Consider the following 27,718-nt stretch of genomic DNA (forward strand, 5'->3'; position numbering starts at 1 on the left):
ATTTCAACATGTACACAACACACAACACAATCTCTTTCATCAGTGTGCTTATGTGAATCTCCTGAGCATTCATAATGACTGATAGTTTGCCAACAGAAGTGATTTGTGCTGTTTGTGGCCAAGAAAAACTATTAAGCCCTCGTGCGTTCTCTCCCACTGGTCCAGTCAAATCAGTCTCTCTGATGTATAAGCATAAACTTTTCTGAAACTGCTTCTAAGCACTATTAATAAGGAAAGGCAGCTAACTCTAGTAATAAAGGTCAAACAGTAGAAAAGAAAAGGCTACATGGTTCTGCTCAGATAGTCCCAATTATGGATGAAGACACAGAGGAAGAGAGGAACAAGGAGATCATCTGGCTGAAGATGTGCTTGCACATGCACGTCTTTAGCTCTGTGTATTTTGTGTAATTTAGAGTTCTACAGTTGGTTTACTTATCAAAACTAATAGTCGTCCCTGGCGTCTTCGCTTCAGTTTCACACCAATAAATGAAAATGACAGTGTTAGGGGTTTTTTCAGGGGTTGTGTTGAAAGTAAATGCTGCTGGATGACAAAGTAACCTACTTAGTCATCTTTAAGACAGCTGTAGTTCTTGTTTATGGTTCTAATGTCTCAAACAGGGAGTCCCTTCTGATCTTTAGAGCTGTCAGACACGAGCGCATAGTGCTGTTATACAATAACAAATCAGCCACCCACAACTTTGATAAACAAAGCCAGAAAAAAACATAAGGACTTTTAGTTTTGCCAAGACTCCAGTGTATATACGCATAAATTATAAAAATTATCTAAGGACTTGAAATGTGAGAAAAAATACTGAAACAGGCTCAATTGCTGTATGTACGATAAACAGCTTTTTTTAACGGATAAAATGGGATAGACAGACATCAGCGTTATGTGTTCACCGTCTTTGAGACATTTGCCCTCGAGACAATGTGCTCTTTGTTATGCAGCAAAGGCAAACCAACTTTTGTGAACTTGTTTTGTCAGTCAGACAAAGACACGTGCCATTGTACTTGGCAATTGTACTTCATTCCATGAAGAATCGGTCAGCTGACCCCTTCAGAATCAATTGGGGGGTTTTTGTAGGTACTATTCGTGTATTTAATAAGGTCATGTGAATTTTCACCTTTTGACTGCAGCAATTGTCCATGTTACAAAAAAGGGCCTCTAAGTGCAGGATGTTAGGTTGAATTTTTCCACTTCAGTAAATGAAATTAGTAGGAATTAATGATAATGATGATTTGCATCATTTTTGCAGCATTTTCTGAGCTTTTATTTTGTAAGTACAGGAGCTAACCACATTATGTTTTCATTGTTGAAAAACTGTAAACAAATTAATTTTCTTCCACTCAAAGTCCCACTTTTTCATAGTTTCAAGCATCTTTTTGAGCAACTTTAAGCATCAACATCAGGCATATATCAGAACCATCCATCCATCCATCTTCATCCGCTTTGTCCGGGGCCGGGTCGCGGGGGCAGCAGCCTAAGCAAAGAGGCCCAGACCTCCCTCTCCCCAGCCACCTCCTCCAGCTTATCCGGGGGAATACCAAGGCGTTCCCAGGCCAGCCGAAAGATATAATCTCTCCAGCGTGTCCTGGGTCTGCCCCGGGGCCTCCTCCCGGTGGGACATGCCTGGAACACCTCACCCAGGAGGCGCCCAGGGGGCATCCTTGTCAGATGCCCGAACCACCTCAGCTGGCTCCTTTTGATGTGGAGCAGCAGCTGCTCTACTCTGAGCCCCTCCCGGATGGCCGAACTTCTCACCCTATCTCTAAGGGAGAGGCCAGCCACCCTTCGGAAGAAGCTCATTTCTGCCGCTTGTATCCGCGATCTCGTTCTTTCGGTCACTACCCACAGCTCGTAGCCATAGGTGAGGGTAGGGACGTAGATCGACCGGTAAATTGAGAGCTTCGCTTTTACACTCAGCTCCCTCTTCACCACGACGGACCGGTGCAGCGTCCGCATTACTGCAGCTGCAGCCCCAATCCGTCTGTCGATCTCCGGCTCCCTTCTCCCATCACTCGCGAACAAGACCCCGAGATACTTGAACTCCTCCACTTGGGGCAGGAACTCATCCCCGACCCGGAGTGGGCACTCCACCCTTTTCCGGCTGAGAACCATGGCCTCAGATTTGGAGGTGCTGATCCTCATTCCCGCTGCTTCACACTCGGCTGCGAACCGTTCCAGTGCGAGCTGGAGGCCCTCACCCGATGAAGCCAACAGAACCACATCATCTGCAAAGATCAGAGATGAGATTCTGAGGCCACCAAAGCGAAAGCCCTCCGCCACTTGGCTGCGCCTAGAAATCCTGTCCATAAAAATTATGAACAGAACCGGAGACAAAGGGCAGCCCTGGCGGAGCCCATCACCCACCAGGAACGAGTCCGACTTATTGCCGGCAATGCGAACCAAGCTCTTGCAACGGTTGTATAGGGATCGAATGGCCCGTAGCAATGGGCCAGACACCCCATACTCCCGCAACACCTCCCACAGGACACCCCGAGGGACACGGTCGAATGCCTTCTCCAAGTCCACAAAACACATGTAGACTGGTTGGGCAAACTCCCATGAACCCTCAAGTATCCTGGAGAGGATAAAGAGCTGGTCCAGTGTTCCGCGACCAGGACGAAAACCGCATTGTTCCTCCTGTATCCGAGGTTCGACTAACGGACGAACTCTCCTTTCCAGCACCCTGGCATAGACTTTCCCAGGGAGGCTGAGGAGTGTGATCCCCCTGTAGTTGGAACACACCCTCCGGTCCCCTTTCTTAAAGATGGGGACCACCACCCCGGTCTGCCAGTCCACAGGTACTGCCCCTGATCTCCACGCAACATTGCAGAGGCGTGTCAACCAGGACAGCCCTACAACGTCCAGAGCCTTCAGGAACTCGGGGCGGACCTCATCAACACCAGGGGCTCTGCCACCAAGGAGTTGTTTAACTGCCTCAGTGACCTCGCCCCCGGAAATTGGCGGGTCATTCCCCTCATCCCCAGACTCTGCTTCCTCCTCGGAAGACGTGTCAGTGGAATTAAGGAGGTCCTCGAAGTATTCCTTCCACCGCCTGACAATTTTCTCAGTCGACGTCAGCAGCGCTCCGCCAGCACTATACACAGTGCAGGTAGAGCACCGCTTTCCCCTCCTGAGACGTCTGACGGTTTGCCAGAATCTCTTCGAGGCAGTCCGAAAGTCTTTTTCCATGGCCTCTCCGAACTCCTCCCACACCCGAGTTTTTGCTTCAGCCACTGCCCGAGCCGCATTCCGCTTGGCCTGTCGATACCTGTCGGCTGCCTCCGGAGTCCCACAGGCTAACCAAGCCCGATAGGACTCCTTCTTCAGCCTGGTGGCTCCCTTCACCTCTGGTGTCCACCATTTGGTTCGGGGATTACCACCACGGCAGGCACCAACCACCTTGCGGCCGCAGCTCAATGCAGCAGCTTCGGCAATGGCGACGCTGAACATGGTCCATTCGGACTCAATGTCCCCAGTCTCCCTCGGAATGCTGTTGAAGCTCTGCCGGAGGTGTGCGTTGAAGATCTCGCGGACTGGGGCCTCTGCTAGACGTTCCCAGCACACCCTCACTACGCGTTTAGGTGCACCAGGTCTGTCCAGCGTCTTCCCCCGCCACCTGATCCAACTCACCACCAGGTGGTGATCAGTTGACAGCTCAGCCCCTCTCTTTACCCGAGTGTCCAGAACATATGGTCGCAGATCTGCTGATACGATTACAAAATCGATCATCGACCTACGGCCTAGAGCGTCCTGGTGCCACGTGCACTTATGGACACTCTTATGTTCGAACAGGGTGTTCGTTATGGCCAAACTGTGATTAGCACAGAAGTCCAATAACAGAGCACCGCTCGGGTTCAGATCAGGGAGGCCGTTCCTCCCAATCACGCCCCTCCAGGTCTCGCTATCGTTACCCACGTGAGCATTGAAGTCTCCCAGCAGGACAACAGAGTCTCCAGGTGGAGCACCCTCCAGCACCCCCCCCCCCAGGGACTCTAAGAAGGCTGGGTACTCTGAACTGCCACTCGGCGCATAAGCGCAGATGACAGTCAGGACCCGTTTCCCGACCCTAAGGCGCAGGGAACAAACCCTCTCGTCCACCGGGAAAAACCCCAACGTACCGGCAGCAAGCCGAGGGGATATTAGGATACCCACCCCAGCCCGCCGCCTCTCACCAGGGGCAACTCCAGACTGAGACAGAGTCCAGCCCCTCTCCAGGAGACTGGTTCCAGAGCCCAAGCCATGTGTAGAGGTGAGCCCGACTATATCTAGCCGGTACCTCTCAACCTCACGCACTAACTCAGGCTCCTTCCCCACCAGAGAGGTGACATTCCATGTCCCTATTGCCAGTCTTGGCAGCCGGGGGTCAGTCCTCCAGGGCCTCCGCTCCTGGCCGCCACCCGGCACACAATGCACCCGACCCCTATGGCGCCTCCTGCGGGTGGTGGGCCTGCGGGAGGATGGGCCCATGTCTTTTCTTCGGGCTGTGCCCGGCCGGGCCCCATGGACTAAGGCCCGGCCACCAGACGCTCGCCCTCGGGCACCCTCCCCGGGCCTGGCTCCAGGGCGGGGCCCCGGTAACGGTAACGGCAGGGTAAACTGTTCCCTCGGTGTCCTTTTCATATATCAGAACTTTGTAGCAAAACTACACCAGAGTAATGTCTATGACAGAGAGTAACAGACACAAGTAACAGAATAAAGTGTATTTTGGTTAAACGTCACCGTATAACTTATGGCTATAGTGTGCCATATAGCTGTAAGACAAAAATACATTTCAAAGAGGTCATTGGTTTGATCCCAGGCTTCTCCGTTCTTCATTCTGAAGTGTCGCTGTGCAAAGTGCTGAGCCCCAAATTGCCCCGATAGACCCAGTGTGTGCTATGTGGGTGACACAAATACCATATAAACCCTGTTTAATCATTTAGTTTGAAAAGAATCAACTGCACTAAGCTTGTTTTGTTTTAATGTTATTGTCACAGTCCTTTGGGCTGATTTCGGCACATGCTGTTTGGAGACCCAACAGTAGAACAAGTGCTGAGAAGTTTGAAAGGTAATCATGTTCTTATGGTTTTAATTTTTCTGCCACAGATTAATTAAGAAAATGTGAAAAATCGGTGCTGCCAACTTCGCCGGAATGCAGAATTAGGTGTCTTGTCTGTCAAAACTTCCTGACGGAGAGTCCTCCCACACTCCCTCCCAACCATTAGCTTCCTATTTATACTTGAGGAAATAAGATAGTGATTTAATATCCTCAGACTCTATTAATCAATCCACTGATTAAAAGAGAAAATGAATCTGCATCTGTTTTGAGAAATGATTCAGTCATGTTTTGAAGCAAATTTGTGTCAGCGTCTTTAAAGTAATATCCTCTGTTTCCAGCTTTGGAAGCTGAAATTAATAGAGGTTTGGAACAGAGACAAATCTGAGCATGTGATCAAAATCAGCATGTTTATCTACACGAAAAATAAATGTGTCCATAATTTTCTTTCTATTTGTCCCACTGTTTGCATATCTTAGCTGTCCCAGCTGTATTGCAGAGTGATGGATAGAAGCAGCAGCGTTTTAATTTTTTTTTTGTCCCAGGTTATTATGGAAGAAATTACCATGAGGGGTGAAGAAGAGATTGCTTTCAGTGTGACCCCGTGTGCTGCTGAAAATAACGGTGACTTTGAGGTTTGACCAGGGAACTGGAAAAAAATTCTCACAGTTGAACTGTGCCGCAGAGGTCACAGTAAATGGATGTAAATTAGTGAGCTAGCAACACTAATCACAGCTCACTTAGAGATGAGTGGAAGTGGAGATGTTTAATGAAGTCTTGAAATCGAGGGAGATACGGTAGCTATCTGATTCAGGACAACTCGTATCTGCAGCTGCTGCTCAGCCGCTGCTTAATGGAATCTGACATCTGGCTTTTGGTCCTTTTAGCTTGTTTCAGAGCTTTTTCAGTCATTTCTTGCTTTCTTTGTCCTCTTTCGTGTCTTTCCCGCCACACACTGCTTTCAGTTTTTCATCTTCTTCCATTGCTCTTTCCTTTGCACATTTCCTTTCCTTCCATTCTGCCTCCATGTGTTTAGCACGTTCAGTTCTGCTGCCTCTCTTTCCCACACTGCTGCTTTTCTGGTTCTCCCTCACTCTGCCAAGCCCTATCTTGCCGTCTTACCCGCATTACAAGTATGCATGCATTTCTAATGATTTCTTTATCATTGCACCAGTAGAAATGATAATGTTCCCTTTAGTGCTCTCCTGCAATAAGATAAAAACAGAGGCGAACCAGTGCTGGAAGGGTTTCAGACACTTCCACATCAAAAAGCCCTAGCGTGGGTGGGCAGTGCCATACCGATAATCTGGTGTGAAGAGCACATCCTCGGCAACCAACCCTGTGAAGTCGCAGCACACAACCAACACATCTAATCCTCTTACACCACCACTGGGAGAGTCTCTGCGTCTCAGTCTGAAAGGGAAATTGTATCATTCAAGCAGTTTTTCTGTAATTTCTGCATTTCTACAACACTGGCCAATCTTAAATTATCGCCGTCTTTAATGAGGAATTTTACATAGCTGAAAATTTGCCTGGTTTAGAGGCTGGAAGTGCTTGGGTGAGTTGGTGAATGCATGTATTTGTGTTTGTATGAGATATCTGGCAGATTAAAGAATGGCTAATGTCCCATTCCTCTGCAAGAGAGATTTGCCTTCTCACATGCGCCCCTTTCAGGTAATGCTACAAAAATTCTGAGCTGCAGTGGATGTCTAGAAGCATCTTTACGTTAGACTCATTCAGCGACGTAATCAGTAGCGGTGGATGGATCGATCCAAATATCTAAGGTATCGATACCAACTCTGGTATTGGTAATCCCATCGATACTGGCGCGATAGGATCGATACTTTGTTTGCTAAAAGGTGTGTTTTGTTGTATTAGCTAATTATTGTGAAACGTAATCACAGTGATTTAATGGTCGTTAATGATGGTTCATCTCATAAATCATGGCACACCGCATAAGCACTTATAAGTTAAAAGTATTAGTATTAATCAGAGTTATTGTCAGCAGTAATGGCCCTGTATTTACTCGATAACATTTATTGCAGTATCGCACACCGCTAGTTATCAGAGAATAATAAAAAGCAACCCAGTCTATGTGGGAGACATCTAGAGGTGGAGTGAAGTAGTGCATGTGAAAATAGCTAGTGTGGTAAGTTAGTAAATCCAGCTTCATGTAACTTGTGATGTGTGTTATTAGCAGGTATGTGTTCCAAATTTTGATCTTGTCACATGTATTCCTGGTGCCTGAATCTAAGCAGTGGATGAAAGTGAAAGCAGAGTGTATGAGAGTCAATTGGAGACTGCCTCAGCCAGACGACCACCTAATGAACTTTTTGTAGCAGCCGAGGAAATTCACTGCTCACTTCTTTGGTTTAGCAGGACGGATTGACTTTGTTTGAATGATGTTATAATGACCTAATAGTTGGAGCAGCCCACATACTGGTGATACGACTGGGATGGATAACAGGTGATGAAGGCTGTTCTTTGGGCCAGTAACGATGAAACTTTGAAGCAACAGAAAAACTGTAAACACTATGTTAATGAATCATTGATGTGTGACTTGGGATTAGAATAAAGTAAAACGGAAAGCCCTGTGGAATTCCTGCATGTTAACGTTAGTTAGAGACAGATGCTCTCCGCATTGTAAAGAGCAAACAATGGAAGGATGGAAAATAGGTACTGAGGTTTCACGTTGTTTTGAAAGTGGGAATGGGGAAGATCAAAACCGTCCTTGGGTGCCGTTCTGCTGGGAGACGGTTTTGAACAATAAAAGTAATAAAAAGACAGAGAGATGCTGCTCCCTAATTAGAGATTTAACAAGACATTTTAGGTGCTTGAAGCGCCTTCACTTTCACGAAGCTGAGATAAGAGAGCAGAATGGATTGGGTAGCAGCAGGTTTACTACCAAGGGACCACCACAGTGAAGCACAAGTGGTGCACCTTTTAATTGGCTCTTTGTCTGAGTTCTGCTTTTAGAAAAACTTTTTACGCCTCTTCAAGGAACAGCAGCGTCATTGTTTCCAAAATACCGCGTTTGTGGTCCACAAGTGAATTGTCACTCTGTCAGGATTTCTGCCTGGCTGATTGTGCCCGTCCTTCCTTTGCTGAGCATTTACAAAGGAAATGCCAACCTGTTTGTTCATATATGTCACATTGCACCAGTTTGTGTGAGATTTGAGAACACTAACCTTTAAGCCAGTTTTCCATCCATTTAGCATTTTCTACAAACTGAATAGACTGTAACTACTTTGATAATTGTTCCATATATTACGCTAAAAAACTGATGGAACTATCGATCCATAAAAAGATTATTTCTTTTCCATTACTGGGAAGCATTGCACTTTCTGCCACTTCATTCATGCCTTTTCTTCTTTACTATGATTCATACACTGTCTGGTAATAGAGTAAGATTTCCTTCTCTTCTCTAATGGGCGTGGCTCTTCTGTAGGGTCCAGGACTGAGTTCAGATTCAGGGTGAACCCCTATTTCTAAGCAGGACAGGTAGCATCAAATTACTGCACTATAGCTTTCAGGCTTTAGTGACTCTGAACAGAACGTAATCTGCCTAGATTATTTTCCGCATTCACAGCCACTGTTCGGGGTAATTCGTTCCAGACTAATGCATTTCTGTTATCTGTTCTATGTGGAAAGAGGAGAAAAGTGAACAAGCAGCCTATAACTTTTGAGGAGTGGAGATATAAACATTATCTGTCACTTTTTTAATTTTACAAAAGGACAAAAACATGGCAGTAAAGTACAAACACACCAAATAACAGTCTGTTGCCACTAAAACGCATCGCCAAAGTTTCCATGCTAACACAAAGCTAGTAATATCAGGGCTCAGTATATGTTGACCCCAGCCGGGCTGGTCGTTTTCAGCAGGCAACAGAAGGAGAGATGATTAAAGCCTCCATTTTTCCATGAAGTGCTCTTGGGGCTGGTTTTCACCAGCTTTGCTGTCAGGTTTGTGAAGCACTTGAACAGCAAAAGAAAGATCTTGCGTGTGTGTCCTTGTTAAGACAGGGATTTGTGCTGGGATGCGTGACAGTAGCCTAAAGCTTATATTGTTAACTGCTAATTATGTGGCAGTGCGTCTCAGACCATTTTATAGAGTAACATGAAAGTAATGCAGCAAGTAGGTTGACAAATGTCTCTTTCTTCGAGAAGTAAGTGTGTAGGTTATGCTGTGGCCACAGTGGGGAAAACAGTGTCTGGAGACTGCAGCACAGGAAAGATTATTGCAACTGTGTGGAATTAACTTGCGATCTTGTTGCCTTTGAAATGGTCACTTTAAAGATGGGGATCAGGTCTACGACTATTCGCAGTTAGTGACGGGGGTGCAAAGACAAGTTGATGAAACAGCAGAGACAGAGTCATCACTCGTCCGTCTGCCACCGAATGGGATCAAGTTGCCAATTGCATGCAATCTGTTTGAGAGAATACCTAGCTCCTGAGCTACACCCAGACCTTAGTGGCTAGAGTGTGATGTAATTGCAACAGGACAGCAATTTAACTGGAAAACAACATAGTTGCTAGGCAACCTTGCTTTTTGTATAAGAATATAACCAGAATACAATGAATTGGCAACCAGTTGAGTTGAGTCCCCTATAGCAAAGAGATACATCGGGAAATGATTTGCACTCAGCACAGATCGACTCTGACTTCAACGTGCCGATAATCTGTCCGCATTCATAAGATGGAAAATATTTGCAAACCGTTTCCAATCTGCAAGTGAGTCGGAGTCAGGCTGTGAAAGTTTGGAGACAGGTTGCCTTCCACCAGGCAATCTGTGCAATCACCTTGCAATAAAAAATGACATCCTGAGCATGTTGGACACTCAATTTAGGGTAGACCAGTTAGTTGCCACAACTAGTCTGTTGCCAAAAGGCACAGTGCTAAATGAAGTCACTGTTCAACCACCGGTTTTGGGGGGTTAATGTTACTGCGCCATAAACACATTATTTTAAAAAATACTGTAATGACCCTAACAGTGTTCACCACAATATTGCCCACCAATTCAGTCAAAAATGGCCAAAGAAAATCTGTGAAAGAAGGGCAACACATAGGGTAAAAGATATTCACAGGTAGAGTGATAACACTGACTGTAATTACACATCTGCGAACTGGAAAATGTGTTCCATTATTCATAAATACTACCTGTGCTGCTTAAGTGACAGTTCACTTTAAGTATAACAATGGAAAGCAAATAGAACTAACTACAGGTGGCCAGACAGAAAGGCGCACCGCTGAACAAAAGGCAATAATCTTCGAGGTCAAGCCGTAGTAACTTAGGACTTGTTATCGTTCATTTTATCTATTTTCAATTTTATTTTTACATTTTATCTCTGGGAACAGTTGTGTTTTCAGAGAGTTTGCTGAATAAAGTTTAAGTTTAACCTTGTGTGGCCACTTCAGACATTTTTTTGATCAGATATCCAGATGATAAAGCTTAGCTTTGACTTTTAAAAGAAATTGTTTTTGTTCCTAGATTATTTGAATTATCTAATTTGTTCACTACAGCTTTTATATTGAATTATTCACTGTCCTTTTAGCAGCCACAGCAGCTCAGTGAGACATTTAACAATGGACAGCTTCAGAACAAATGTGACTCTTGTGGCCAAGGCCTCAGTATAAACCACGGAGGAGTGGCTGATGTGCTATTAGAGTTGTCAGCAGGGCAGCACAAGTCAGAGTCAAGCTCCTCTCTTCCATAGCTCAAGATGGGGTCCCATCTGCTGTAAATTAAACCACCGCAGTCATCATCAGGGTGTCTATCTTTACAAATGAGCTCTTCAGAGGCCGAACACAATCTGTAATCACCTCTGTTTGTTGAGGAGTACGGGGATAATGGAAGTAGATGACCGTCTTCCTTGACACTGTCTGGCCAGTGAATGTGGGAGAGGAGGAGGGATGGATCTCTCCACCCCACTGCCTCCTCATTAGAATGACAAAGGAGTGATGAGTCAGTCTAATGCAGAAAAGTAGCAAGGAGGAGTAAATGAGAAAACAGAAAACGACGCACAAAATGTAGAACAGAGCCATAATAAGAGAACAGAGCCAATTTTCCATAAAATGACAATATCTCTGTGTAAAAGAACCTGCAGATCAGGTTCTGCTTTTTTCTGTCTTATCGCTTAAACCAGGATTAGACAGGGAGTCACTCCTCATGGCCTCACATGTCAAAACACTCAACTTTACAACAGAAATAACTAGACAATTACATAAAATTAACAATAAGTTAAAGGGACTAAAACAGTGGGAAGCATTGTAGGACATGTCCATAATACCTCTCCTAGTAGGCCTCCAGGACACATCATTATCAGGTGCCTGAACCACCTCAGTTGGCTCCTTTTGCTGTAGTCCCTCTCGAATGATCGAGCTTTCCCCCCCCCCCCCCCCCCGTCTCTAAGTGAGAGCCCAGCCACTCTTCAAAGAAACTTCTTTCTGCAGCCTCAATCTTTCAGTCACTACCCAAAGCTCATGACCATAAGTGATGGTTAATTTATGTGTTAGTTTGATTAGCAGCAACAGTAACCATTAACAAAGTATGACTGCCATCGATGACCAAAAAGCTATCACTTGGTCAGATGTTGGAGCATCTGCAAAAAGTTAGCTAAAAATGTTTTTCTGTCATGACAAGCAAGAATTAAAGTTAGACAAAATATTATAAAGGACCTCGGTACATGAGCTTGTTGTGTTCTCATTAAAGCCTGCAACACGAGCACTGCAAATGCAATAGTGAATAGAGGATTTTTCTGTAGTGCATAGCTGTGTTTCATAGGGGCTAGAATGGCCTTGGTACATTGTTCCAACTCTGATTACAGTTTGTTTTGTAGAGTTTTTTCCTTCCTTTCTTTGACACGTGGAGGCATTGACGTCAACAGCCAAGAGCCTTCGTGCTACCACGGTAACAAGTGCTGCGCTACCGCATCAAGCTCAAATTAGAAGCTAAGGAGTGATTAGGAGTTTCAGTAACTTGCACCTCCACATGAGGCCCTGTCATTCACACTGCTCTGAAAATACACCGTGAGCCCTTCACCCCAGCTGGTTTCCTAGGATTGTAAGGGAAACGGCTTGTAATCACTTTGGTATTGATTAAGCTTCTTACATGTACACTGACAAGAAGCTATTAAAAAGGCAAGAAACCACGTAACTGTCACTGTTTAACATTAAAACGTTTTCCACGTCCGTGCAGAATTTTTGGGTAAAAGGATGTTTCACCCTTTTTTTTGTTCGGCTCCTTTTTGCCTGTTAAACAGCCGATGTTTGAAGCACCGCTGGACCATGTTCAAACTCCAGAGTTAAGCTTAATCAAATTATTGAGAGCCACGTCGCCTCTGCTGTCAGAAAATCATTAATAAGTGGTCTCCTTTAACACACTGGGCCTCTTCTGAACCATTCTTGTGATTTGAAACCTTGAGAATTTCTCCTTTGAAACTGTTGAAAGCAAATACGTGCTCAGGATAGGAGATGGCAGAACAGGGTGGGAGGTGGGACCAACATTTGATTTGAAGAGTACTTTGAAGTCAGAACGGAGAGTCATTGCTGCTATAAAAGCTATGAGAGTGTGTGTGTGCGGACATCTGTGCACCGACTGAACAGTTTCTTTCTCCCCTTCCTCTCCTTTTATATCCCCGATTCAAAGTGTAAAAGAAGTTGAGCCGTTCAGTCTTAAATTGAAATCGAGTGTGTGCTTTAATCTCGCGGGCCACAGCAGGCTGTTGCATTAAGGTTACATGAGGATCAGAGCTGCCAAACGAGCACCATTCGTCTTGTAATAAAAGATAAAGCCGCTGTAATTACAGCACAAAGAGGTTGCATCTATCACTAATGTTCTGTCTGGGTGTTTTTTTTTTCTTTTAAACTTTTAGATAATGTAATAGAAGGTGATCAAGTATCAGAAAGTAGAGTCAAAGCTGGAATATTTCATCATGCTTAATTAGCTAAAAAAGTAATAAAATTTGTCTGAAACTGGTAAAAAAGTAAACAAAAAAAACTGCCCATCACAGTTTCCCACATCTAAAGGCGACATGTTTCAAATTACTAACTGATTCCACATGTAGGAAGCAAGTAAGGTTTATTTATATTGTGTTTTCCAGTATAAAATGACATACACCAGTTAAAAGAGTATAAATGGATCAAAGTAAATAAAAGAAAGCCTGCACAGGTGGGTTTTAAGCTTCTTTTGAAAAGTGCCAGCAGTCTCCACAAATCTCCAGTCCAACGGAAGCAAAGTCCACATCCTGGGAGCCGGAAATTCAAAAGCACCGTCTCCTTTTGTCTTTGATCTGGACCCAGGTGCCACCAACAAACATCAGTCAGCTGGCCTAGTAGTGGCGTATGGATGTAAATGTTAACAGCAATATAAAGAGGAATGTGACCAATGAAGAGCTCTGAAAGTGGTCACCAAAATCTTAAACTGAAAACAACTTTACAATCCCCAAAGATTTTCGCTGATTACTTCATTTGCTTCTGACTGAAAAACGCTCAGATGATTTAGTTGGTTTGCTGTTTTGTTCTTCTTTCCCTCTGCAACTTTAATTAATGAAAACACTGAAAATATGGTGCGATCGATCAATCGCTGCCATCTCCTAAGCTCACATCCTCTGAGCCTCTCATCTCACAATCGGCGTAGTTACTAGAAGATGGCCCACACTCGAGCTACATTCCCCACATAACTGGAGACAAATCCACTTTGTATTTAGGCTCAAAGTTCATATTGTATTTCATGAGAGTATATTTTAATTACAAGAATTTTATCCACGTTTCTCTCATCTGTGATAAAACCCAAGCTCTCAGTGGAAATAATAATCCATCGTTTTTGTTTTTGTTGTAGTTTTTTTATATGGTCTAAAATTCAACCCAGTTTATAAACAAAACGGTGCCAAAATACAGGGGGAAAAAAGATACAACTGAATACATAAAAGCAGAGAGCCCACTGATGAAAGCAACACAGTGTTGATCTGGCATTTTTAATACTTTTGTATGGTATTATATTCTGCCAGACCAAAGGCGATTGTTTTGCAGATTTATACATTCATAAACGAGTCAGTTAAACTTATGGGATATTGTTGTTAATCACTCAAGCTGCTTTGGTGTTAATGAAATGAACAACATGTGCAGCAACAATGAGACAACCCTCGAACCAGGAATGGTTTTAAAGGTGGCGGCCACTGATGTTTTTTTTCTTCCTCATCTTTTTTGACTAGTTTTGACTAATTCTATAGTTTTACATTTGGCTAGGGTTAGTGTCATTACTGGGAGCATCACGCAATACCTGGACCCTACAGAGGTTGTGCAACTCCTCCAGGATGGCACATCAATATGTGTCATTGCTAGACGGTTTGCTGTGTCTCCTAACAGTCTCAGGAGCACGGAGGAGATTCCAAGAGACAAACAGGTACCCTAGGAGAACTGGACAGGGCCGTAGAAAATCCTTAACGCATCAGCAGGACCAGTATCTGCCCTTTTGTGCAAGAGGAACAGGATGAGCACTGCCAGAGCTACAAAACGTGGAAAACATTACCCTGCCTGCAACATCGTTCATTAGGAATGTTTTGGTGGTGGATCAGTGATGGTCTGGAAAGACATATCCACAGAGGGATATCGAGACCTCTACAGGTTAGCCAGCGGCACCCTGACTGCCATTAGGTACTGGTGCACTGGTGCAGTGGGCCATGGGTTCCTCCTGGTTCATGTCAATGATCAGCCTCATGTGGTGAGGGTATGCAGGCAGTTCCTGGAGGATGAAGGTATTAATGCTACTGACTGGCCCACACATGCTTGCCTGACCTAAATCCAATAGAACACCTCTGGGATGTTATGTTTCGGACCACCTGCAAAATGGACTAACCTGCCACATCATTTTATCGCTTTTCATGCCTGTCTTTGAATCTGTAGGGTGATCATTTTCGTTTCCATCAAACAATGTGTCGCCCTTTCATTCACCTTACACTCGATATAAGTGTAGATATGCAGCATGATTTATTTTATTTTCAATATTGAGATCTGATGTGTTTTCAGAGTTCGTTTAAGTTTTTCAAGCAGTATATTTAATTTGAGTCCACTCTTTTCCAGGGTAATTAAAATGAACTTGTATGTGACATGAGGACAAAATATACCACAAAACAAAAAAGGATTCAGTCTCAGATGTAGTCGGGCTTCTTTTCATGTGTGCCTAGTGTTTTAGAGCCAGATGTCATGCTTGATACTTGCAGTGACTGCACATTCAGATGCTGATAGAAATCTGTCCACCCTGTCTCTTAAGCTGTTACCCTCGTGGTGTTTGACTGATTCTAGTTTTCTTGTTGAGCTCAGACTCAGTGGTTTCTGTGTTGGGGGAAGGAGATGCATCAACATTTTGTTTCGCTCTCTTTGGCTTGTCAAATCTCTCAGCCTCTTCCTCTGACTGTCATTACTTTTCTCGCTCCTGGAAAACTGCTTAGACATTTAAAAAAAAAAAAGGAAAAAAAGGCAGATGCGTTACTATGACAACAACCTTGAGTCACGTCATTAGCTTCAGAAAAGCTGCAACACGGACCCATTCAAAGCATGTAAATGAACTTTTTGTATTTTCTTGTTGCCATTAAAGAAATATTTGCGGCAAACAGCACGCACCGCTGATTTCTCAGATGAGAAAAGTGTGTTGGTAAGGTCAGCACAGTTTGGCCTTGGTCTTCCCACAGACTGGGATGAGGTGCATTGTTTTGTTTGGGGAATTCAGATAAGAGGAGCAACCTGGGAAAAAATGTTTCTGTGAGCTGGATTAGGTTTGCCTCGCTCATTACAGAGAATCCCTTTCTCCCTGCTTGTCAACAGACTCTTGACCCCTCACATCTTCTGTTGCAGGTCCATCTCTTGAAGGACCAGCTGAGTGCAGAGGCCACGGCTCGGCTGGAGGCCCAGGCTCGCGTCCACCAGCTGCTCCTCCAGAACAAAGACCTGCTGCAGCACATCTCTCTGCTGGTTAAACAGATCCAGGAACTGGAGACCAAAATGTCTGGACCAAATTCCAGTGAGTGGACCTATAGACATGCATACTGTATAATACACTTTAGATAAATAGAGATGTTCTGATGATATAAAAGTGCTCACACATCTACTGAATGTACAGGGCAAGAGTAGACAGGTTGCACCGGGCAAGTGTGTAAATTGTGACCTGCATCAGCCTCTGCTGGCAGTCAGTAGGAAATGGGATGTAGTTTGTAGTTCTTGCTTGAGGAAAAGACACATCACCTAAAGCAAGATGTGTCAAGCATAAGGCCCGAGGGCAAAAATCAGCCTGGCAGAGACTTCAGTCTGTTTGACCGGACAGCTTTGGAAAATGTGATGCTCCCTCAACTTGTTCTGTAAATTTAGGCAATTATATCTCAGAGCTTAAGCCCAAACAGCCGTAGCAACAGATTTCTGTTTTACTAGAGCACCATTTCTTTGTCTGACCTACTCAACATTAACATGGGCTGTAAGTGTGTGAACATAATGTGCAGTGCCTTTGACATCTCTGATCTAGATGATAGGCTGCAAAAACACAGCACAAGGGAGCTTTTTGGTTTCAATTCGGTTTTGGCCCTTACACAAAATGTAACTTTAATTCTTTAACTATAACAAGGCAGACTCGTCCTTCAGATGTGTCCATGAAAATAGTTCTTTGCATTATAGTATCTTATTAATGCATTAATTGCTGACGCTTCAGACTGCTGTGTTGTTCTTTGAGCTCAAGTCTTCGTTTTCATAAAGTTTCACTGATTATTTTTAACAGGCTTTGGATGTTTCTCACTGATAGAGAATAATCAGCATGCACACACTGCAAACATATACTACAAAATAAGCATATTTAAGTTTCAATATAATTCTAAAATATATAGAGACCTTAAAGTATTTAACAATAGTTATAAAACGCAATATACATATAGAATGTAATAGGAAAAAAATGGTAAATGACCAGTTTTTCATTAAAACTGTCAAAGACTTTTACTCCCAGGAAGTAAAAGGAAGTAAAAGGTTCCTGCTTTTAGTCTGTTTCCGCTTTCTTTTAAAGACTTGATCTTTTAAAGACATTAGCTGGAGGGGGTTTATATTTATCTGGCCATGCACAATTTTACTTGCACATTATTTCATGTATTTTGTGGGCTATAGATCTAAATTATTTATTATATAGTTTTATATTATTTTTATATAGTATATATTTTTCCAGTAAGTAAAGGAAATATTACGTTTTCAGGTATTGGAAGTGGGAATTTTCTTATTCCCAGTTAGAATTTTGATCTGGAAGGTTCCTTCTGATTCTTTACTCAGAAAGTCGGAGCAGCCCCACCAATCCTGAGTTAACAGTCCAAGATGGTGGCGGTAAACGGCACTAAAACTGTAAACTGTGAGGCAGCAGTGCTAGCCACTGATCCACTGTGATTAAAAGACAAACATAAAATTAACACAGTAGTAATCTATATGATAAATAATAATTGTAATACCTCCATAGTTGATTCATTTTTACCCCTCAGCTGTAAAAGGCTCATAGGATATTGGCGCGTTAACTCAAGTTTGTGAATTCGATAACCCGAAAACGAGGCAACGTAGGAATTTCAAATTAACAGTATATGTTTATTTACTAAAGATCTTTTATTCTGTACTGCCACTGTTGTGTATGCACTCTTGTGACTCACAAAATAAGCCACATCCAGAGCACTGACCAGGCTCTGTCCATGAACGTGCTGCTGTGGTGTTCTTAAGCACAAAAAACATGCATTATGTTGTATTGTTAGTGATGCATAAATCGCTCTACCTTTCCAAAAGCCGAAGCAAATCCTGTTTTTCCTCACATTTCCAGCTATCCTACCAGAACGCACAAACTTACTCCTGATTTCCAGCATCCAAGAGATAACTGGAACGTGGCATTAGTCGTTGTTAAAAACTAAAAGCAAATCAATTTTACACCCAGTGCAAGCAGAGGTGGACCAGTTTAGTGTCAATGACATAGTCTAATACAAACAAACATGTTTCTGAATGTCTTGTCTTTTCTTCTCATATTTCACTGGAGAAAACTGGAGGAAAGTGTCAAAGGTCCTTTGATCATGCTGACTAGGTGATTGGTCAAAACAAGTCATGTCCTCTGATGTGTCTCCTTTATATCTACATTTCGATACAAGGTTTACAGTTGTAAATTGTTCTGTTTCAAGATAACATTATATCCCAGGCAGAAAACTGGGTGCCAAATAATTCCTTTCATTTAGACATTCATCTGTCCCTTGCCTCTAACAACGTTCCTGCTGTGGGAAAAAATTGTACAACCAAGGCAAAGAGAAACTCTACCAAGCAAATGATATGGGAAAAAGCTCAGCTGAATGAGCTGTGAGTGAGAACAGAGCTGTTCGGTCACACCAAAGGTGCCGTGACAAACAAGCAAATGTACAATGACAGTGACGAGAAAAAGTGAAAAATAGGCATGAAGGAGGCAGAAAAAAGGCATTAGTAATTCTACATCACACTCTAGGTCAACACACATCACTGTCAGACATGCAGAGCAGACGTCCAGCAACACACGGCGCACAAAAGCATTAAAACGCAGACGTGTCCAGTATAAGATGTCCTTTCCATGTCTCCCCCCTCACTACCACACAATTTTAGTCATCAATTTCATCTGCTGTTGAGACTGTGTGTGTGTGTGTGTGTGTTCCTGTCTAGCTATCTTTGTGAGGACCGAAATCTGCATTCTACTATACTTGTAAGCAGAGGTGTGGACTCGAGTCACATGACTTGGACTCGAGTCAGACTCGAGTCATTAATTTTATGACTTTAGACTTGAAAAAATGTTCTAAGACTTGTGACTTGACTTGGACTTTTACACCAATGACTTGGGACTTGAATTGGACTTGAACCGGTTTACTTGAAAAGACTTGATATTTCACCCCAAATATAAAATTTAACATGCATATTATATAGAGATTGAAAATGTGACGTCATTCACGGGTAGAACCGCAAAGGATTCTGGGAACTCGTGGCAAGAGGTACTAGCGCACGCAGGCTTTCAATTAAAATCAGTCACACAGCGATAAAAAGAAACACAAAAATGTCAAGAAGCTGTTGTATTATTAACTGCAATAGCCGGTCGCATGACAGCCACGGGAAGCCGACGGGTAAAGAGATCGGTTGTTATCGGATTACGTTGTTGAAGAGAAATTGTTCGAGCCATGTTTCCGAAGTAACAAAGAGGCGACTGGATTGCAGCCATTCAAAGATCAAATATAACGTCCTAGAACACTCCAGCTCACAGGTTGTCACGGTCTGCAGAGACAGGCCGTGCGGTGGTGTGTGTGATGGACCCAGGTGCATACACAAGTGAGTAGACGGGAGTGAACTTAACAGAAAGCGAGCCTTTATTATGGCTGAAGACAAAGTGCACAAACAAAGCAGGGATGGCGTGACTAGACTATAACTAAACTGGGAAAACTAATACTGCGACAAACTAAGAAAACTCAGACTATGATGATCACTGCAAGGACTGACCGTGAAAACATGGAGGTGAGAACACAGACGACGCGACACAGACTGTACGAAACACAGAGACTAAATACACTTGAGGGATGATCAGGGGAAGTGGATGCACACGGGGAACACAGGTGACACTGATAATCATAACAAGACACGGTAGGAGTGAACGTAACACTGATGGGAGATGGGCAAAGTAAAGCAGGAAGTACACAGAGGTTCAAACAGGAGGAGAGAGAGCACGGGGAGAACGCAGACATAACGGGCTGGGGAAAACATAGAATAAAGCACAAAGAGAGACGAGGGCTCATAAATACACAGAGGGGCACACAGGGGGTAAGAGTCACGAAGGGAAAACACATAAGGAACAACGTAACAGATCAACCCAGGAAGCATGGCCTAAATAAAGAACAAAATACAAAAATACATGAAAACTAAGAATACTGGGCCCACATGGCCCAGGACCATGACACAGGTTAGTCTGCTCCAAGCATTTCCACAAAGGTCAGTCTTCTGTTGTAGTTAATGCGTCATTTTCATAACATAATTGGTGATATAGGTTACAAGCAAGTCTGACGCTGAACAGAAATTGTCGCGCTATGCTCCTTTATTTATTGTGCATAAATAGTGAATTGTCCTGACACAATATTGCGTTTCGCTTCTGTTATTATGGTACACTGACAAAAACACATACTTTTATTCACAGGATAAAACAGGTTTTTTGTATCACTAATTGCCCAGTACGATTACAGCATACAATATTATTGTCACTGCTACATTTCTGTGATGCTACCAGAAATTATTTCCACTACTAATTAATTACCGTTGAGCTCAAAGGTTATATTAATAAACGGTTAATGAATGTGTGTTTATGACAACGATTTGTGAGACTGGTAAACTTATGATACGTACGATGGTCTTTCGTTCTACACGGTGCATTTCAAGGTCCTGCACCCATCCGTCGGTAAACTGTACCTGGGCTTGTTGCAGTGACCGGAAGTTACTAAACTTCATGAGTGTGTGCACTCACTCCAAGAAGCGTATAATTATAAATATGCATATAAATATGCTACAATGAGATAGCTGACTTCATCTAACTAGCAAATGTTTTCCAGGCTACGTTGGTGATACAGTTTTTTTTAATGTGTATGATATTTTTGTCATGCGATTTTAAAGCTGGTCCTACAACCGCATCCAAGAATAACATGCATCTTATCTCAGAACTGTCGGTGAAAATTATTCTTGGAGCTAAGTTTAATTGAGCTGCATTTTAAAGAGGTGCAATTTCACAATTTGTGTATATTTTCTAAGTTCACTATTTTGTCATGTGTTGAGAAAAACACAGATTTTAAAATTACATGGTCTAATATTTACATTTAGCATAACTGCAACATTATTTTTTCGTTTGTTTTTTTTAAAGACTCGAAAGGACTTGAAATTCAAAGTTTCAGACTTGTGACTTGACTCGGACTTTTACACCAGTGACTTGAGACTCGACTCTGACTTGCCTGACATTACTTGAGACTTGACTTGAGACTTGAGGATAAAGACTTGAGACTTACTTGAGACTTGCAAAACAATGACTTGGTCCCACCTCTGCTTGTAAGAACCAACAGTAACTTGTGAGGACACACACACTGGTCCTCACAAGTTTGAAGGCTTTTTTGAGGCTCAAAATGTGGTTTTAGTGTCAGGGTTACAATTAGGTTATGGTTAGGTTTAGTTACCCTAGGGTTAGGGTTAGGCATTCGTTTTTAATGGTTAGGGTTAATGGGAAACCATTATGTCAATGAAGGTCCTCACTAAGTTAGCTTCTCCAGCAAATATGTGATGCCATCAGGTGAATATAGGTCAAAATCTCTAAGGAATAATCCCAACGCCTGGCTGAATCCATGAAAAAAGTGATCCTCTTCAGAGCCTTCTGGCTGGGCAAAGGAGCAGCAGTGGCAGACAGTTCCTCTCAGTGTGCTGAGCAGTTCAAGAGGTCCTTTATCCCACTGTAATAAGACTTTTTAAACACCCTCCGTGTGTGTCTGTGTGTGTGACAAAAAATACATCCCCTAAAAAACAAACCAAAAAAAACAAACAAACATACAGTATATGTAGCATAATCTAAAGCAGATTATACTGCAGAAGCAGTCTGAGAAGTTTTTGTAGATGTTTGATTGATGGAGTTGTTTAAACTCGAACACTGCAACTGCTGTGAACCCAAACAAGCTACTGCTACTGTCCTCTGCCAAGGAGTGAGTGAGTCATCCTTCATGTTTGTTCTGGGTTGGTATTGAAGACGTCTTTCTTTAATGCATCTCTTTCTCACTGTTCCAGCTCCAGGTCTGTGCTGTGTGCCCGTGAAGAACCCTGCTAAAAACCTGTTTCACTGAGCAGTCGTGATGATGATGAAATGCTTTGAAACATGTTGTTTTTTCTCCTCTGCTTATGCTGTACGAGCATGCACTGATTTATTGGTCACAGAGTGATTTATTTTGCTGGGAGTTGTAATCTTATATTCACCACAATTCACAGATATGTACGTCACATACATTTTATCTTCTGCCTGCAAAGGTGATGGCAGATTCATTTCAATCAAGGCTCATTTTTAAAAGTGGTTGAAAACATTTTATGTATCTCTGTTCTTCACTTTCCACCTTTTGCTTCACCTGAAATCTCCTTGCTTTATCTCCTCCATCCAGTGGGTTCCCAGGACAGTTTGTTGGAGATCACCTTCCGGTCTACAGTACCTCCGGTGATATGTGACCCCACGACACCTAAGCCTGAGGTGTCAGCCCTCAACCTGCACACATTTGGCAACAGCGACGGGACCAGCAGTGCCTTCTCATCATCCAACGGGACCCTGGGAAGCCCACTAGGTAGGGACCAATGTCTACTCAAACTGGAGTGTTTCCGTTTCCTCCCGGGACCCCCGGGGCCTCCACCTCCTCGACTCCCCTCGCCTCCTCATCCGCTCAAGATTAACAGGCCAGAGATCAAAAGTCCAGAAGCGTCAGAGGGTCCAGTAAAGTCTTTGTCCTGCGACGTCAAATCTCTGGGCTGCCTGGAATTTGCAAGGTTTCGCGAGTCGGGTATTGCCTCGGAGTACGAGTCAAACACGGACGACAGTGATGACAGGGAGGATGAGGATGAGGATGAGGATGAAGGGGAGGATGAGGACGAGGAAGACATGGAGATTTTTGGATGGGGAACAGATCAGGAGACAGTGAGGCTACTTAATGTTCTCAACAGACAGGGAACTCCTGACTGCCTGGGAGATGAAATAGCAGTGTAACACTTTAACCTGCCCCACCCCCCCATCCGGAGAATCCTATGGTGGCTTGTTTTGTTCACTTACTTAAAACTGCTGTGTGAGAGAGACATATATTGGATGTACACAACTACATAATCAAGGCTAACGTGAATTTACCAATCATATTTTTTTTAACCTGATGTTGTTGGCAGATTAAAGTTATGAGCTGTCCTCTAAGGCACATTCAGCTTGAACTTGAAGTGAATTTAAGATAACTATGGTGTCAGCTGTTTTTAGACGGACATAAGGCTTCTATGGGAAAACATAACCTTGTCCTGCATTCGAAGTCAGTATATTAAGTCACACTGGAGAAAACACTGCTGCCACGGTCTTTTGCCTCTGAAATGGTTGGCTTTAAGACCAGAGTAGGGCCTGCGATCATTCGTAGTGACTTGCCATTCTCAAAGCAACTTTTGGGTATCAAAACTGCAAAAACACTGAGTAAGTCTGCTTTCAGTCTGAGAGATGAGAATGAGGTTAATTTGACCATTATGCGCAGTTTGGTCATAATGATGCTGCAGCAGTGTGAAAAGTTGCAAATCTGTTGTCCTCTACATAGAAATTCACGGGTTCGAGTCCGACCCACTGCACTTTCTTCTACTTTGCACATCTTCCTCTTCCTCTCTCTCCCTCCGCTTTCCTGTCACTCTTCACTGCTCTGTCCAATAAAGCAGAAAAAAGGCCAGAAATAAAATATTAATGAAATTCACACTAACTACTTGAATTCAGCTCATAAATTTGAAACACAAACTCAGAAATATGTCTGTGCAGTCAGAGTTGAACTGATGGGATGTCTTCCATCGGGACATGTGCTATCCCGATGGGATTAACAGTGGTGTCCCAGATGTAGAGGGCAGATAACTGATGGCTCTAAAACTGGACAACTCACAGGAAAACAGTCTAAATCAATTAATAAGGCCAGAGCATCAAATGTAAAAAGAAACCTAATTAAAATAGTGTCCCTTTAAAAAAAGGACACATGTGGGCACAAACAAATTAATAGCAGAATGATAAATCAAAAATCATCGACAGCATGACATCAGAGAGGAGACCAAACAAGAACATGCCAAGCATTCTAAATTTTAGGTTTGTCAAACTTATCATCCTCATACAGGAGGCAAAAAAACAAGTTCACACAGGGTAACAGGACATTTTGTTAGCTAGAGGTTATCACAAATCAGCTGTAAGCAAATAAAGTTTGATTATAGATCATTTGCTTCTAGTTCATGCTGAATTCGCCTTAAGAATAATAATCTGAGTTGGTCACGTACCCTTGGAAAACAAGAGTTTGAGCCTAATCTGTATGCACACTCATGCATATAGGGATGGGTATTGATAAGATTTTCACGATTCCGATTCCATTTTCGATTCTGTTTAACGATTCGATTCTTTATCGATTCTCTTGTCGATTCTTTTTTTTAAAAAGGAGAACACTAAGGTCGATCAGCTTAGAACTTTGTTTTATATCTTCTCTTTGAACAAGATAGAAATTTAGGAGTAACATGGCCTTACAAACCCAACAGTGAGATAAGAGATCCACAGCCTACGGCTCTTCAATGGGGTGTCACAGGGTCCCCAGGAAAAAAAATTGTAAATGTAAAATAATAAAATAAATATTCACCTAAATGCACAGTAATGGCAGGTTTTGTAATAAGGCAGATCGCACTAACATAAATATGCACTCTTAGTTGATTATTTACCTGCCGCATTAACGGGAGAGGACGTGCAAACGTTACCGCTACTGCTGGGTTGAGATTCACGAGTCCGGAGCGGAATTAAAAACACGACATTCATTTAAGGTCATCGTGTGTTTTGTGAGCAAATGCTTTTGCATATTCGTAGCGTTTCCTCCCTTAAATGAAATATCTACTTTGCAAGTATTGCAAGTTGCCCTGTTGTCATCCGTTCTCGTAAAGTATAACCAAACTTTTTGACCGTTTGAGCCGCTTAGGCACCATGTTTCCTGCCAGGTAAATGACGCTCCGCAACGTGGTGACGTGATTCGGGGCGACTGGAATCGATAAGGGAATCGTTTGCAAAAACGGCAAACAACTCCAAGGATTGAAACAGTGGGAACAGGTTCTCAACAAGAACTGGGTTTCGATACCCATCCCTACATGCATATACTCTTATTTCTCTGAATCTGTTGCTCCTGTTTGCTTCCTTTTGTTTCCTGTTTTTTCATGACACACAGGCGTCCATCTATCAGATACACTCATCAGATTCAGACTCTTAAGTTTTCCCCTTTGGGTAAATTGAAGTTGTGATTCTGCGTGTACGCTGATGGTGTCATGGGGCTGTCAGGGTGTAACAGGAAATCGATCACTTAGCAAATGGAAGTTGTTTGAAAATGTACATATACAATAACTCCTCAAGGTTAGTTCAGGGGCAAGTGCTCACTCTGTCAACACGGACGGAGTAGCGATCATTCACGCTGACAGGAACAAGACAGAAGTGTTCGGGACTAAAGAGACCTGAGACTGACACGCTCTCGTCACAGCTGGAGTGAAAAGCGACTCTTCCTGCGATGAAGCACGAACAGTTGGGTCTAACTTTTGGAGGGACTTTGTTACTTTGGAAAGGGAAAGTCCTTTCTTCCTCTGTTCATAATTAATCAAAGACTATTTTTAGACAGAAATCTCTATCTACCTGTACAAACTTTGTTTTCTACACAGAAACTGTTGGAACTGCTCCATCCTTGACCCTCTTTTTTGTCTCTCACTGTTTGTCAATTTGGTAGTCAGAGCATGTTTGCACTCTTTTCAGCTGTCCACGCACATATCTCCCCACTTTTTAATTTATGTAAAGCTGGGATTAGTTGGACCTCGAGGAACGCTGTTTGTTTCTTTTATTCATCCGGTATTCAAAACCTCTTCCCGCGTGCCAGAACAGCGGCTCGCGGATGACAGCCAAGAGCGGTCCCGTTTGTTTTAACCCAGCTCTGTGTACCGGCCTCCAGGCACGAGTCAATATTAAAGTATTCGTTTTGTTTCGTGGGGAAAGCTACAGAGTTTTCATTTTTGTGTACCGTAGCCATAGTTTAACAGGACAGCCCTTCGCTCAGATCAGCGCAGACAGTCGTCCTTGGCAAAGGTAGACCTTGCAGAGATTTGAAGAGGAAGTGAGCCAAATCTCTAAGTGCTCAATATCTTTTTGCAAAGAGCTTTAGTCAGATTGGATTAAACCAGTAAACTGCCAGCCACTTGCCATCTGATTGTGTTTGTATTAAAAGATAACAAAGATCCTATCTGCTGTTTGTCTAAAGTTTGTTTGGATATTCGTGCCAAAGTGGTCGCACATGAGAACTAACTAGTGTTACCAGTAAAGAATATGCAGGCCAGCTATAATTAGTCAACAGCATAGGTTTTCTCTGGCTTGACTTAAAATTGATCCAAAAGATCTAAATTACATTTCTAGACATATAGAACCGTTCTTAATTTCTGCGCTGAGACAATTACGGAAGATGAAAGCAAAAGAAAAAGTCACTAATACTGAAATAAGCAAATGGAGCTAATAGTTATACAGTCAGCACAAGAGCATACTGGCAAGCAGTCTAATCTGTTATCACAAAGACGAAGCACTTGATAGGCGAATGAGTAAATAATGTAGATCTGGTCGTCCTTCAGTCAGAAACGCGATGTGAGGAGTCCTGACCAAGGTGAAACAGAGGGACACCACATAAATCAATAAGTAGCAATAATATAACTGTTGATTTTTCGATAGCCTACCTTTACCGGTTTGTTCAGTGTGGAAAGCAGAGGTGCCAGCCAGCTACTAGGTTATGATTCACAGAAATGCCCGTGCCTTCTGCAATTCCCAGACATCTCAATCAGCTCTATACTGCTGTATAAATCGGTGGATCTTGATAGACAAGTTCCAGTTTAGGCATAAGGTTTATACCCGGTTACAGGGAAAAGCAGGTTTAAACCTAGATGGTCCCGAAACAACAGCAAGTTATACCTTAGGACCAGAGTTGTAGACAAGTATCTTAGTCCCATCTGTCGTCGACTTGACAGATCCAAACAGACTGAAAACACAGCAGAAAAATAACATACTATTAGCTGTTAAGCAGCAATGGCTTTAAAAAAGAGAATCAATAATTCTTCACCTTGGGTAGATTTTGAAATATGCTCCTCAACAGCAATCATGCATGTTAAAAAAGAAAGGGTACTTGATGGGAATTGTAGTAGCAAAACAACCATGTTTGATGGAAGCAAAGACCTGCGTCTACTGGTGAACAGAAGAACTACAGTTCGGGCAAGTTGCACGCTTGGATTTCCATATTGATATTTTCCATTCACAACAGAAAGAAGCACTTCCAATATTCCAGCTCTAAGAATTCCCAATAGTGTACTCTTAAACTTCTTTGAAGTGCTTGCTTTTCTTTTGACTGTTGGAGCAGTCGGCTAAGGCGTCAGATCAAACCAGCAACACTGTGGTGTATGTCCTCTGATCGAAACCTTATCCTTCACATTGTCTTTTTTATCCCTCTTTCCTTGTGTTGTGTCTCTCTTTTCCCCTGCTGTCTTTTGTACGTGTTCATTTAAATAGTTTAAATCTTCACGAGTGGTTGAGCGCATGGCACAGGGGTGCAGATGCCTTCAGCGATCAGTCCCTCATTGAATTCCCGGCTGTCTAGACGTTTGCTGCTGCTAATGTCTCATAGTCTCCTTCACTATATCTCTACTCCCTCTCCCCATTGTCGCTATGTAATTAAAGCAGAAATGCCCAGAAAAACCCCCACACACACGTTTAAGTCACATTTCAGCTTTTGATGCAATCACCGTCAGATAATGCAGTCATTTAAATATAATTAGAGGGCGCTTAATATCGACCAAAGACAAATTCAGACCTGTTGTGATAAATCATCAGTTAAAGCTCTGCACTGATATTA

The 27,718-nt window shown here is 43.0% G+C and overlaps 1 protein-coding gene across 4 annotated transcripts in view; it reads left to right on the forward strand.

Annotated features, from left to right (window-relative positions):
* nos1apa (nitric oxide synthase 1 (neuronal) adaptor protein a) overlaps positions 1-27,718 on the forward strand; it is a 249,641-nt gene that overhangs the window by 188,720 nt on the left and 33,203 nt on the right. For 3 of the 4 annotated variants that reach the window (XM_085437187.1, XM_085437188.1, XM_085437189.1), the window contains exons 9-10: positions 15,891-16,056; positions 22,214-22,390. In XM_085437187.1, coding sequence (XP_085293313.1) covers positions 15,891-16,056; positions 22,214-22,390 — 343 coding nt within the window. Of the gene's footprint in view, positions 1-15,890; positions 16,057-22,213; positions 26,072-27,718 lie in introns of those variants that run through there. The other variant, XM_085437190.1, reaches the window with a different exon arrangement.

This window comes from Copadichromis virginalis, linkage group LG17 (assembly GCF_057382275.1).
Source record: "Copadichromis virginalis isolate Kocher_CV1m ecotype Utaka linkage group LG17, C_Virginalis_male_GT1.1, whole genome shotgun sequence".
NCBI lineage: Eukaryota > Metazoa > Chordata > Actinopteri > Cichliformes > Cichlidae > Copadichromis > Copadichromis virginalis.